This window comes from Myxocyprinus asiaticus, chromosome 33, assembly GCF_019703515.2.
Source record: "Myxocyprinus asiaticus isolate MX2 ecotype Aquarium Trade chromosome 33, UBuf_Myxa_2, whole genome shotgun sequence".
Taxonomy (NCBI): Eukaryota; Metazoa; Chordata; class Actinopteri; order Cypriniformes; family Catostomidae; genus Myxocyprinus; species Myxocyprinus asiaticus.
The window spans coordinates 11,439,489-11,454,641 of NC_059376.1; the positions used below are offsets into that span (position 1 = coordinate 11,439,489).

Here is a 15,153-nt window from a genome sequence, read left to right on the forward strand (position 1 = left end):
ATTCCAAATTGGGTGGAAAAGGGGAAAAATCTCCCCCCAAATAACACAAAAAAAAAAAAAGAATGATTTCAGTCATGAACAAAGGTTTTTAACGAATCAATGAAGTGAATTATTCAATGACTCAACACGCAAAAAGACAATTGGTGCCACCTACTGGCAAAAAATTTAGCCTCACTGAAATAATCAGTGAACGAATCTGAACGAATCAGTGTATGAATCTAAACAAATATTTTTGGTGAATCGACTCAAAAGATTCAAGTTATTTTAACGAAACAGTTGAGTGAATAATTAAATGACTCACTCATAACACAGAAGTCACCCACTTGTCGCCACCTACTGTCGTAAAAAATTAAACTACAGAAAGGGTCACTGAACAAATCAGTAAACAAATCTGAATGAATCAGTGAATGAATCTAAACAAATCTTTTGGTGAACCGATTCAAAAGATTTGAGTAACTGGGATAAATCGATTCCCCACCACTAAACTGTAACAAATCTCTAAAAACTTTTCCTCAAGGATGTGGCATCCATAAATTAGCTTAAAATAAGTGTTTTACACTCCCATCTGTAGAGTCCTATCCTCTGCTCATATTCAAAATTGTGTTCAAAAATCTTGTTATTATCAACAAATGTTTTTCTAGAAGGGGGAAGAGTGAAGGTGGCTTCACTCTTCCCTCTTTTAGAAAAACATTTGAAAGACTTGGCTCTTGTGCTCCATGTTCTCAGTGTTGGGGAGAAAAAAAAACAAAAAAAAACTAAGCGCTAGCCTATGTTGTCAGTACTGCCGCTCCCTATTCGCATATTACGCAGTCTGCATAGGTCACCAGCTCCCTAGGGGGGCCCCATCTTACCCTAGGGGGGCACCAGAAACTCCACCGGACTCGTACGTTATACGTTATTCAAGGACCCGGTAGCAATCGCGGAATACACACTATCGCCTCGTGCTCTCCCCGTGCCTCGCAACTTTCACACAACTCACATTCACTCCTGGAACTCAACGTAGGGCATCAATTTGGCCAGCGGTGACCCTGTATGTTGTACTTTGGATATTGTTCCCTAGCATAGGATGTTGGTGACCCACCAGCTTAATAAGGAAGTCCTTGGCCAACCAGCAACACCACAAAGATCATGCTGGTCAACCAGCTTCTGGCTAAGTTGGTCCACAAGCTAAACTAGCATAAACCAACCTGGACCAGCATGGAAATTCATGTTGGCCTAAGCGGTTTTGAAAACCACATGGAGGGTCAGGATTAGATTAGAAAAAGGGGTGTTTTCAAGATCCCATGACAATATTTTGAGATTTATAAGTAAATCACAAACCTTAATATTAACTTTTTTATCAGTGTATATACTATTTATTTTACACTAATCCAAAACATTTACTGTACACCTATATTTATGTTGCCTAGTATAACACTGTTACTATTATTCTTGTCTTTAATGTTTGAATGCAATGCTTGTATCTTGAACATACCCCAAGACAGTTGGCAGGCAGTAATATTTAATTATCACCTGTAGCATCTGGCTGCCAATGCCCTCTCTCTCCTTATATGGCCGAATGACTCCGTCCTCATGAATGAAGCGAGGTGGACGCAAACTCTCCACATCCTGAGACGTCTCTGCAGCTCTGAATTCAAATTAAGGCAGAACATTGGCAAGAAGCAAAGCAATAACTAAGTCTATTACTAAACAAATAGAAAAACAGATCTATGCACAGACATATTCACACACCTTTTAATGCCTTGAAAGGTGCTGCTGGCCATATCAATGATGCCCCCTGTTGGTCTGGTCAGAGCCCCAACCAAACCCTTTCCTACACCCTTAAAGAAACCTGCGGCTCCTTCCTTCTGAGCTCCTACAGCAACACACACGTTTGTTTCACTAAATCAGTGAGGATATCTTAACTATGCAATGGTTTTAATATAGAGTTAATGATATGTGTGATACCCTAACCCTCATAGAAAACTGTTTATATCAGTAGGCATAAAGCTAAACATGCTTTGGCCGATTTATGAGCAAATAGTGAGGACAACTGAAAAGTCGGTTTCTGTCATGTTTTACTATATTCCAAAATGTTGCCCTCTCAAGAAGTGCCAAATCTGTACATGCATGCGCACACACACACAAACACACACACACACACACACACACTGTAATGACATTACCATTAAACTGTAGTCTTTGATTGAACTGAATTGTTAACACTGAAATTCTGACAGACAAAAGATTAATTGGTCAATGTCTTTACCTTTAATGGGTTTGGTCACAATACCCGTGATGCCACTCACAAACCCCTGTGAGATATGGAGAAGAGAATACAGTTAGGGGTGGACCCACATACTGTACCCAGAACGTTTGGCTCTGCAAAAACCTTTGTTGTCAAGAAGCACTGCTTAATGTCTAGGGTTTTTGAGTTAGTTATAAGTTTGGTTGTTTTGTATTTTTGTAAAGGTTGATGTTACAGTACACTGTAGTTCTTCAGGTCAGTGTATTTGGTACATAGATGTTTTTCTTAATAAAGGTAGATCGATATATCGGTTTTACCGATTAATCGGCTCCAATAGTTGCTTATTAGAACAATCGGTTATTGGCAAAATATATAGAGTTGTGCTCAAAAGTTTGCATACCCTTGGAGAATTGGTAATATATGTACCATTTTTAAAGAATTGAGTGAGTAGGTAAAACACATTTCTTTTATTTCTTATGGGATTCATATTCAACTGTAGGTTATAACAGAATGGCACAATCATAAAACAAAACATGGCAACGAAGAAAAAAATGAAATTACCCCTGTTCAAAAGTCTGCATACCCTTAGTTCTTAATACTGTGTATTGCCCCCTTTAGCATCAATGACAGCGTGCAGTCTTTTGTAATAGTTGTCTATGAGGCCCCAAATTCTTGCAGATGGTATAGCTGCCCATTTGTCTTGGGAAAATGCCTCCAGGTCATGCAAAGTCTTTGGTCGTCTTGCATGAACCGCACGTTTGAGATCTCCCCAGAGTGGCTCGATGATATTAAGGTCAGGAGACTGTGATGGCCACTCCAGAACCTTCACCTTTTTCTGCTGTAACCACTGGAGGGTCAACTTGGCCTTGTGCTTAGGGTCATTGTCGTGCTGGAAATTCCAAGAGAGTCCCATGCGCAGCTTTCGTGCAGAAGAATGCAAATTGTCTGCCAGTATTTTCTGATAACATGCTGCATTCATCTTGCCATCAATTTTCACAAGATTCCCCATGCCTTTAGAGCTCACACACCCCCAAAACATCAGTGAGCCACCACCATGCTTCACAGTGGGGATGGTATTCTTCTCACTATAGGCCTTGTTGACCCCTCTCCAAACATAGGGCTTATGGTTGGGACCATAAAGCTCTATTTTGGTATTGTCACTCCAAATTACAGTGTGCCAGAAGCTGTGAGGTGTGTCAAGGTGTTGTTGGGCATATTGTAACCAGGCTTGTTTGTGGCATTGGCACAGTAAAGGCTTCTTTCTGGCAACTCGACCATGCAGCTCATTTTTGTTCAAGTATCCTCATATTGTGCTCCTTGAAACAACCACATCGTCTTTTTCCAGAGCAGCCTGTATTTCTCCTGAGATTACCTGTGGGTTTTTCTTTGTATTCCGAACAATTCTTCTGGCAGTTGTGGCTGAAATCTTTCTTGGTCTACCTGACCTTGGCTTGGTATTAAGAGATCCCTGAATTTTTCACTTCTTAATAAGTGATTGAACATTACTAACTGGCATTTTCAAGGCTTTGGATATCTTTCTACATCCTTTTCCATCTTTATAAAGTTCCATTACTTTATTACGCAGGTCTTTTGACAGTTCTTTTCTGCTCCCCATGGCTCAGTATCTAGCCTGCTCAATGCATCCATGTGAGCGCTAACAAATTCATTGACTATTTATACACAGACACTAATTGAAATTTAAAAAGCCACAGGTGTGGGAAATTAACCTTTAATTGCCATTTAAACCTGTGTGTGTCACCTTGTGTGTCTGTAACAAGGCCAAACATTCAAGGGTATGTAAACTTTTGATCAGGGCCATTTGGGTGATTTCTGTTATCATTATGATTTAAAAAGGAGCCAAACAACTATGTGATAATAAATGGCTTCATATGATCACTCTCCATAAATAAAAGACAGTTTTTTTGCATGATCAGTCATATTTTCAAAATCAATGCCAAAATTTCACATTTTCTGCCAGGGTATGCAATCTTTTGAGCACAACTGTATGCTGATAGTTACCAAGAGATTTTTCTCTGTGGCCGGCGCTAGTGGATTCTAGTTTGAACGGCTTGATTCTGGATCACTGGCACCTTGTGGGGATCTAAATCGGTCATCATTGACAATTTTCATCCATATTTTTATCCTCACTTCAATGCATAATATGTTCTTTTGATACATAATCAAGTGTTCTAAACTGAAGCGAGGGCATGCAAAGAATAATGCAACTACGTGACAACGTGCCCTCCAACTTTATTGCTTTTGAATAATAATAAACCTTATTCCTGCTGAACTATATACTGTATACTATATACCTTTATCTGGTGAATATTTAGGCTGTAAAAAGGTTGAGTAAGGGACAATGTACAGTCAGTTGTTATCGCAAAATATACCCCGACAGGGTGATCATGATGCGACGCGAGGCAGATCACCATGAAGGGGTTTATTTTGTGATGACAACCAGCTGACAGTACATTATCCTGCTTATTACATGGCTGCTGACCAAATAAATAAATACATGGACAAACGATATTCATTTGTGTTGAAATTATGTAATTATGTGAGAAGAAATCACTGAACAGCTGAAATCAACCTCCGGTTTGGGTCAGACTTCTGTTGGTGTTTATTTTGTTATTCATTAAATTATTTTATTAGCTTACTTGTAGAGATCGCACAGTGATCCAAGATGCAGGAAAGATGGCTCGCAATACCCGGATGACCGGTCTGATCCGTGGATGTGCGGTTGTTACAGAGAAATACCAGACAGCTAGATGGCGCCATTGACCAATCAGAATAGAGTATTCCAGAGAGCAGTGTAATAAATTGGTAAAAAGCCTTCATACAGAGCATTGTAATGGAGACTCGTTTCCGTCATTTCATAATAAGATTCCCTGGTGTGTTTCAGGCTTGTTTATAGTTGTCTAATAGTCCCATGGTATGCTCCAAATATTCATTTGTTTCTGGCTATTATTGGGATTTTGGTTGAACAAACTCCTTCTGGGATTTTGTTCATTTTGGACTTTTGTAGCCTCTGTGTCTGTGGGCACTTCATAGTAAGTAAAAATATATATATATTTAACATTCTGAATCGATTTTAAAAGCTATCGACTATTAATCGGTTATCAGCCTTTTCCACCACCTTAGTTATCGGTATCAGCAAAATCCACTATCGGTTGACGTCTACTTTCTAAAGAACTAATAAATCAAACTTGCTTGTGGAACTAACAAAGGCTCTACTTTATGTCACTAGACAGTACAAACTAGAACTATTTTTAAGAGGGATTGGAATGTAGGTTTGTATATTACACAAACTAACTTTGCATGCTCCAATACATTTTTAAAAGGGGTGTAGTTTTAAATGTTACTGGCTGCTCAGCCATATTTTTGTTACTGACACTTTTGTGAAGCTGTTGAATGTTAACTCACAGACACAAGGCCTTTCCCTCCCCGTGTCAGCCCTTCTCTCAGCCCACTTGGCTGTTTGTTCATGGCCTCTCTTCTCTTCTGCTGATACTCCTCGTCCATGGTCATGGCAGCTACACCTTTAGCCATCGCTCCTGTGATCCGAGAAGCTGCACCTGCCAGACCGCCTGAGAGGAGGACAACACAAGAAAAGATGGATGAGTCAGATGTTGGGGCAAATATTACTCTGCAGACTGAAATGGGTATAAATACTATATTTGATTGTACTTCCTTACGGCTCTCACCTAAGTGAGCAGAGAAAGAGAGAACAGATAATGAGGGCAAACAGAGAACTTACCCACAGCCCCTCCAACCAGAGCTTTCACACCGAGTGCCATCCCCTCCACAAACTCCTCTGGTCCCTGTATGGCACCCTGATGAACACACATCCAGTACACATTTATGGTTTAATAATAAACCACATCCAGACTAATCCTAAACCTTGAAAACTCTGTTTTCAGTTTCCAAACGTCATCGTTTCCGAAGTTTGCGGTTATGAAGAGCTTTTGCGAAAGGCTCTGTCTTCTTTGGAGGGAAACGGCGTTCTAGTACGGCTAAGAGGTGTAAACATAGCAAAATCAACGTGTTTTCAATTGAAAATGTATTAAGCCCAGATTATTCTTCAATTAGACGCGAACGCTAGGTGTCTACATACAGGATGTGTGACGCAAATCTTGTCATCAGCAGAGTGCTCCAGCACTGTATGTGTGCGGCCCGATTTTTATAACGGCGCATACTCTGAACGTACAGAAGGCACATGCGCTTGGAATTATTTGCACTTATTAGCGGGTCCACAAGGAGGCAACACTCAGAAATGAAGTATACTTTGAAAGGCTAGTGTTTGACTGTAGGCAGACGCTAAACATTCGCATCAAAACCATAGTGTACAGTTTGGGCTTTAGTGTGAACGTGGCCACAGTCTGGGCTGGGTTTGCACTGTAGAATGACACAGTATTTAGTTAATTTTGTTAATTGGCAGTCATTTTGAGGGCTGTTTAGATGAGGAATGTTAATGTTAGCAAATATGTTGTATCTTCTAATCCTCATTTCTACATTTGTCATCATGTGATTCAAGCATTTCACCTGATATGGCTCATAAAAGAAGGCCTCAACACCTTCGGACAGACCGCGAATAAGTAAATATGGATTCCCAATGACATCTAAACCCAACACCAGTGCATACATCTGCCTGATAGCCTGAAACACACAACACACAAGTACAGACACATTAAAAACAACGATTAGCCACAATTTATATGGTTGAAACAGGCTAAAATCCCAAATAGTGAATGTTAAAGGTGAAAGGTCACCTGTTTGGAGTAATGCCTGATCACCTCCCATTGCAGCTGCTGGGTGGTGCGGAACTGATACCTCAGCTCGAAGAAGCCAAGCCTTGAGAAACAAAAGAACACAAATGTATGAATGTAAATAAATGACTATTTTTAACATCTGTGTCTTAACTCATTATTTGATCAAACAGTCAAAAATTAAGGAAATGCATAATGGCCATATTTATTGTGATGAACGTGGAACATAGTGAGGTCATGTGCCATCAATCTGTCATACTACTGTTTGACAACTTTATTGTTACTTGCTGCATACTGTATCACATATTATTCTATAAAAGAATTAAGCAATTAGGCAAAATCACACGTGCAAGAGTGCCGTTGCTTATGTGACAGTGTCAATAATGTGACCTAACCACACTTTTCTTTTCTGTTCTTCCAAGCTCCATTTCTTTTTCTTTTTTTTTCTCCCCAGTTTGGTATACCCAATTCCCAATGCGCTCTTGGTCCTCATGGTGGCATGTGACTCGCCTCAATCCAGGTGGCAGAGGACAAATCTCAGTTGCCTCCGCGTCTGAGACAGTCAATCCGCGCATCTTATCACGTGGCTTGTTGAGCGCTTTACTGCGGAGATATAGTGCGTGTGGAGGCTTCACGCTATTCCCTGCAGCATCCACGCACAACTCACCACGTGCCCCACGAGAGCGAGAACCACATTATAGGGACCATGAGAAGGTTAACCCAACGTGACTCTACCCACCCTAGCAACCATGCCAACTGGTTGCTTAGGAAACCTGACTGGAGTCACTCAGCACGCCCTGGATTCGAACTTGCGACTCCAGGTGCGTCTTTTACTTGCTGAGCTACCCAGGCCCCCCAAGGTCCATTTCTAATTAGTTCTTTGTAATTGTCTTGTCACCAGAGGGCAGTGTGAAAGCACAAAAACACTCAGGGAAAGTGTATGTTTGGGCGAGACCACAAACACCACATGTGAAATCTTGAGATAGCCAAAGTGCAATCTAAGAGTTTGGCTGGGCAGACCAGAATGAGGAACTGACAGTGTAGAGTGTAGAGCTAAATAGCAGTGCAGGAAACACTCCTCACAGTATTTTAATATGGTGTTCTGTCCACATTGGTGGAAAAATGCATGTCAGAGATCATTCAGTTTAGGTATTTATTTACAAATAGAACTGGTTCCGGTTCCCAGCCATACAAGTGAGCGTACATACTTGAAGAGGACATCCTGAGCATCGGTGAGTGTAGCTCCAATACTCTTCAGCAGCAGGTTGAGAGACTGAACAGGGACGATCTCGGTCTCTCTCTCTTTCTTATTTCCATCTTCACCTCCAGTGCTCAGAGACAAACTCAGATGAAGCTTACACACAAAACGCACACATGAGGTTATACATTACACAATGGGTTTTTAACTTGTGGTGCATGCAAGATTACAGGGAGATTATGGGGGCTTTGATTCATCCATGGAGTGTTTTGAATCAGTTCCCTAAAGAGATTCGTTCAGTAACCATTACTGCAGAATACATCTTTATGCTAGTAGGTGGCGACAAATGTGTTTAATGTATGTGTACTGAGTCAATGAATCATTAATAAAAAACGACCAAAAAAATGGTATTATATCAATTCAAGTCTTTAATATACAGTATGTTAATATAATTCTAACTATACAAACTTATACTGAGGGAAAAAAAATTCAAACACATTCCCTAACCATGATTTTGCCTTTGGTGACCAAAGTGGCATTCGGTGGCATTAACTATAAAAAAGTATTAAAGTATTGAAATTTAAACCTTTACTTTTGTGTTTGCGCCGTCACTATGAATTTGACATTAGGTTTTGGTAACAGACCTTTATAGGAGAAATGTGGAGGTACTCGTACAGACTGATGGGGGAGGTGTCAGTCGCTGACACATGATTCAGTTCGGTCTTCAAATACTCAATGTCCTTTGCAAACGACTCCACCTACAACAACACAACAGACACATATTAAACAAGAGAGATATGTTTTACTCTGTCTAAAACATTATACACATAAACATATACATATACATAAACAAAGCTTGTCAAGTAAACAAATGTATGTTGTTAGGTTACATTATTAGGCAAGTAAATGTTGATCTATGGCATGACTGGCGAGTTAGACTAAGAGTGCACGGATGAATACATCCTACACTAGGTAAATTATTGCAAGATACTAAATAACTGTATGTACATTTGACATCAGATGGTGGTCTTTTGCATGGATGGGATGGGGAACACTGGTCAGAGCAGCAGGCAGCAAAATTATGCTGAATAAAGAGAAGGCAATTCCAGACTTCCTTCGCAGAATTCGCAAAACTGTAGTGAATAATTTATTTCAAGATGGTGTAGACAGCAAAACTTCACTGGTGGAGCTGGTTGACTAAGAAACTCTTTTTGGTTAACCTGGTTAGGAAGCCTGGTGGAAACACCAGCACACAAGCATCCAAAACACAAGAGTGGCAGGAGCATTACCTCCTGCTCAGATGTGACAGCATTAGTGTGCTCGGCAGTGAAGATCTCTAGTATGGCGTAGAGAAACCCAAGATCCATCCGCAGGTCCATCTCCTGAATCAACACCATAAAATACCTGCAGGCCCAATAATCCTTAGTCATCATAAAACACGAGACATTCTGTGTAGTAAAAACTGAGCAGATGGGTGACAGGGAGAACAGGAGGCTGTGACCATGTTTATGTGCATGTCATTTTCCGATTAAGGTTCATATTCTGGTTCAGCCTTTATTCTGAAAAAGATGTTTACATGCTTTACAGCTATTGGAACTTAATCAGTGTAATCTGAATAAACTAACACATGCATTCTTTTCCTGCTATTCTGTTCTGAAAATACTGGAGATGCTCGCTTTTTCCATTTATGCTGAATTTTAGTATTAATTGTCATTTATGTCATATAATTGCAAAATGCAGGTCATTAGACTCTTACAAATGTAGACCATGACGTTTCTTTTAACGTTTGTAAAATGTCTCCTCCTTTCTCCAAAAATGTGTTTCTTCAATAACTTGACATTTCACAACTGTCTGTATCTTATACCACCCAGATTTACCTTTGTTTGGACATGCGATGATATAACTGAATATTCAGTTCCAGGGAATATTCTGAATAAGGTGTTTACATGACCCAAAATTCTGATTAATACAGGAAAATGACTTATTCTGGGCTGTCTTATTCAGATTTCTGACATAATATTGCCTTAATCTGGTTTTAGTTACAGCGTCATCAGGTTAACATGTTTACATCATGCATAGACAATCAGAATAGGACAAAAAAGTCTGATTAATACAGCAAAATGCCTTATTCTGAACTGTTTTATACAGATTTAAAAAAAAACAGATTATTGGATTAATCTGGTTTTGGTTCCACCGTCATCAGTTTAATGCGTTTACATGACGCTTAGATAATCTGAATATGACAAAACAAATTATGAATAATACAGGAAAATGCCTAATTCTGAACTGTCTAATTCAAATATCTAACAAACAGAATATTGGCATAATCTGGTTTTGGTTATAACATCATCAGGTTAATAGATTTACATGATGCTTAGATAATCTGAATGACCAAAAAATTCTGATTAATAGAGCGAAACGCCTTATTCTTAGCATTCTTATTCAGAATAAAAAAAACAGAATATTGGCTTAATCTGGTTTTGGTTACAGTGTCATCAGGTTAACACGGTTACATGATGCTTAGAAATTCTAATTAATACCAAAATATTGTTGAGCATGTGGATGCAGTCAGTGAGAAGAAAGAAATGCTAGAGAGACTGTAGAAGAAAGAGAGACTTACTTGATGCGAAGAATGTCAGAGTGTCCAGCTGCTCTGGTGATGATGCTGACATCAGCAAGCGGTTTCGGCTCTTTAACAAAAAAAATAAAACAACAAAAACATTAGTGTAACAAAGTCAAGTTGGATGGACACAAAGGAATGATAATTTTCTTGAATAAAAATGTGCCATTCACCAGTGCTATTTGGTCATTGTTTACCCACCCTCATGTCATTCCAAACCTGTACACGGATATATATTTATACATTTATTTGGGTGGAGAAATTGGTACAGAGCATGGTACAGGCTTGTGCACTGTATTCCAAGTCTTCTGAAGACATATGATAGCTTTGTGTGAGAAAGACCAAAATATATACACACGGGTTTGGAATAACATGAGGGTGAGTGATTAATGACAGAATTTCCATTTTTGGGTGAACTATTCCTTTTCCTTCAAGGTAGAATTATGCTCTAAGTCTGGAGTAGGTAACCATAGCGACTGACCTGAGTCCATGCGGACTGACTTGGGTGGTTTGATGGGGTAGAACACGAATGGGAAGATCGCTCCAGGCAACTGATTTTGGATCTGAAGGATAAACAGAGGCATGTCCTTTAATGTTATTTTGCGAAATGTAACACAAATTCCCACTCAAATTGTACTTTTTAGAATGATCAATGGTTACATGAAAGGGCTATAGCAAGGGTTGGCTGTTGTAAGATTCCAGCTCTGTAGTTGAACTAATAGGTTTTATTCTGTGCCTACATGTTTTTACTCGTGTAGTTGAGAAGAGTGAAACAGACCTGAATCCTGTTGATTTGGATTCTGTAAGCTTTCTGTCGGGTGGAAACACTGTACTCCACCTTCAATGCGGGCAAAAAGTTCCTTCTGAGAGGAGCGTCATAAGGCTGCAACATCCTCATGTCCACCCCATTAGCAGTAAATAACACCTGACGAACATTCATCCAGAGACAGAGATCGTCATCAGATCGTAACAGATCATAACGCTGTTATGCAGAGTTTAGCCAATCAAAACAGAGGTAATTTACATACAAAAGTCTTAAACCACAGTAACAAAAACTTTTTTTGTTAAATTCTAAGGATCGGAGAGACGGTAGAAAATGGTCATGTAAAACTAAATTACAGTTGTTATTGGTGCAAGAAACCTCCACTAACATTAAAAGTGTTCTACAAAAGTGTAGATTAGTGAAATGCTCTTAATGAGCACTGACCTGGTAGTCGTTCTCTAGGTCAATGATGGCGCTGTCCACTGGACTACTGTCCACATAATCTTTATAGTGCTGCTCCAACATTGCAGCCTCTTTTCCACTCAAAATCTTCCAGCGGCTGCGCTTCTTAGGCTTGGTTTCCCACACAACATCAGAACTGAACATCAAATACACACACACACACATACACACACACACACACACACACACACACACACACACACACACACACAAAAATCAATCTGTCATTTTCCCCCATTTCGTTGAAAATTAACATTCTCCAATGCACCCTAAAATATCTTCGGTTCTTTCTTAAGTAAACACGATTAACACCACCCTAAAAGTGCTTTCCAATAGGTACAGCTAAATTTGCATTACTTTTCTATAGCTCATTTCCAAAAGCTAATAAGCTGCATATGGAGGCAGCATTTTAAAGCATCTTAGGCACACTTCTGACACTAAGGCTATTCCAAAATATAGGCAACTTAAAAAATAGTTCACCCAGAAATGAAACCTCTCATCATTTACTCACCCTCATGCCATCCCAGATGTGTATGACTTTCTTTATTCAGCAGAACACAAACAAAGGTTAAAAAAGTCTTTGTAGGTCCATACAATGCAAGTAAATGGTGACCAGAACTTTGAAGCACCAAAAAGCACATAAAGGAAAAATAAAAGTAATCCATATGACTACAGTCAAATCCATGTCTTCAGAAGCGATATGATAGGTGTGGGTGAGAGACATATCAATATTTAAGCCATTTTGTTTTTTTTACAATAAATCTACTTTCAATCAGCCCTTCTTTGCACGTTCATGAGAGTTTTTGTTTTTGGCGATACATATTCTTTGTGCATATCGCCACCTACTGGGCTGTTGTGAAAATATTATTCATTTATTATTTTCCTTTGCTTCACCCCTTCCTTTTTTCTCCTTTTTTTGTGAATTGCCAAATACAAAAGAAGAATGTGAAAGTGAAATTGGACATTTACAGTTAAAAATGACTTAAATATTGATCTGTTTCTCACCCACACCTATCATATCACTTCTGAAGACATGGATTTAACCACTGGAGTCTTATGGATTACTTTTATGCTGCCTTTATGTGCTTTTTGGAGCTTCAAATTTCTGGCCACCATTTACATGCATTGTATGGACCTACAGAGCTTAAATTTTCTTCTAAAAATATTTGTTTGTGTTCTGCAGAAGAAAAAGTCACACATATGGGATGGCACGAGGGTGAGTAAATGATGAGGGAATTTTCACTTTTGGGTGAAGTATTACTTTAATTATAACACCTATTAACATACCTTGTTTTAGCCAAATTCTTAGGCAGCATCGCATGTATCTTTATATTCTGCTTTGTTTACTTATGTCAGTGAAATATTCTGTACTGTACTTAGAATCTCTACACAGTTTCCATTCTATTTTTCGGTGTGTTTTCTGTGCAATCATTGCAGAGACTGCTGTGCCATTATGTAAAATATTTTCTGAAAAGCCATTACTATGGTGTAATAGATCTCAGATAAACCCGCCCCTAAACAGTACGTAAAAAAAATTTGATGGATTGCTCTGTAAGGTCAGTTAGACAGCTCTTCCTGTCTAAGTGTATGGTTCTAGGCAAGTTTATTCAAGATTTTATACAAATTTTATACAAGACTATGTAAACTGATTATATATGCACTATGTGCTGACTACAGTTCACCAAGTTTTGGAGCAGAGCTTGTTCCTGTATAGGAATATACAAGCTGAATATGCTACTGTAAACTCCAGCTGTACCTGGTGATGCCAATGAAGGCCACTTCTTGGCTGGTGTTGTTGTTGACCAGTGAAATGCCCATGTTCTGTAATGAGATACTGATTTCCTGTTGAGCCAGCTGCAATTTTTCACAATCACAAATCAGCTTGTAAACACTCTGATTTGTAGTGAACAGCGCTACATGTTGAAGGCCTTCATAAAATGAGATGACAAACAGTTGTCCCTTCTTGCCCACATCTGACTGGTCCTATAAAACAAACAGCAAAGGAGACCAATATGAGCATTTGGAATCATGTCTTCAGTCTGAGAAATTTATTGGCCATTCTGCCATTTTTTGTATTATAGTAGAGAAGACAGATAATGTTAGCTAAATGGATAAAAGGATAGTGACTTCCTCTTATCCCCCACCTGCTCTTTTTCAACTACACTGCCTGGCCAAAAAAAAAAGTCATACTCTAATATTTCGTTGGACTGCTTTTAGCCTTGATTACGGCGTGCATTCGTCATGGCATTGTTTCGACAACCTCATGCAACGTCACAACATTTATTTCCCTCCAGAGTTGCATATATTTTTGGCCGAGATCTTGTGTTGATGACGGGAGTCGAACCAATACGCAATGTCTTCTCCAGCACATCCCAAAGACTTTCAATGGGGTTAAGGTCAGAACTCTGTGGTGGCCAATTCATGTGTGAAAATGATTCCTCACACTCCCTGAACCACTCTTTTACAATTTGAGCCTGATGAATCTTGGCATTGTCATCCTGGAATATGCCCATGCCGTCAGGGAAGAAAAAAATCCAGTGACGGGATAACCTGGTCATTCAGTACATTCAGGTAGTCAGCTGACTTTATTTTATTGACGCATAACGTTGCTGAGACTAGACCTGACCAATTGAAGCAACCCTAGATCATAACACTGCCTTAAATCCAAACGGTGACTTTTTTTGGCCAGGCAGTGAACATTACTTAGATACAAGAGTTGGTGGTTATCTTTTGTTACATTCATTACAAAATAATGAAAATAACTTACGTTTTCAGAAACAAACTAAAAAAGAAATCAGCCTAATAGCATCCTTAGGTCAGATGAATACTGAAATGAAGCTAAAACGACTGACCTCTTCACTCTTGAGCTCTCCTTTGAACTGGCCCCATTTCCAGCTTAGGATCCGTGAGCCAGTGGGCTCGGTCCAGGTGTAATACATGGCCAGACCTGGACCCAGCTCATCGATTTCTGCTTGAGAGCTGCCACAATGAGATCATCACTTAATATTTCTACATGATCAAACATTCTCCCAAAAACACCCAATAACTGCAACAAAGCTCAACAAACTCTATTGTACAATGATAATTGAAAATATTGTAAAAGATAACCGCTCTGGT

General features: G+C 39.3%; 1 protein-coding gene across 2 annotated transcripts in view; it reads right to left on the reverse strand.

The window, feature by feature from the left end:
- Positions 1-15,153, reverse strand: part of LOC127423953 (intermembrane lipid transfer protein VPS13A-like) — an 86,243-nt gene that overhangs the window by 6,865 nt on the left and 64,225 nt on the right. For both annotated transcript variants that reach the window (XM_051668671.1, XM_051668670.1), the window contains 16 exons: positions 14,889-15,015; positions 13,793-14,019; positions 12,019-12,172; positions 11,590-11,736; positions 11,293-11,374; positions 10,812-10,881; positions 9,481-9,595; positions 8,836-8,949; positions 8,202-8,347; positions 6,997-7,078; positions 6,770-6,883; positions 5,985-6,060; positions 5,651-5,814; positions 2,249-2,294; positions 1,732-1,855; positions 1,513-1,627 (listed from right to left, as the gene is read on the reverse strand). In XM_051668671.1, the coding sequence (XP_051524631.1) occupies positions 1,513-1,627; positions 1,732-1,855; positions 2,249-2,294; positions 5,651-5,814; positions 5,985-6,060; positions 6,770-6,883; positions 6,997-7,078; positions 8,202-8,347; positions 8,836-8,949; positions 9,481-9,595; positions 10,812-10,881; positions 11,293-11,374; positions 11,590-11,736; positions 12,019-12,172; positions 13,793-14,019; positions 14,889-15,015 (1,903 nt within the window). The remainder of the gene's footprint in view (positions 1-1,512; positions 1,628-1,731; positions 1,856-2,248; positions 2,295-5,650; positions 5,815-5,984; positions 6,061-6,769; positions 6,884-6,996; positions 7,079-8,201; positions 8,348-8,835; positions 8,950-9,480; positions 9,596-10,811; positions 10,882-11,292; positions 11,375-11,589; positions 11,737-12,018; positions 12,173-13,792; positions 14,020-14,888; positions 15,016-15,153) is intronic.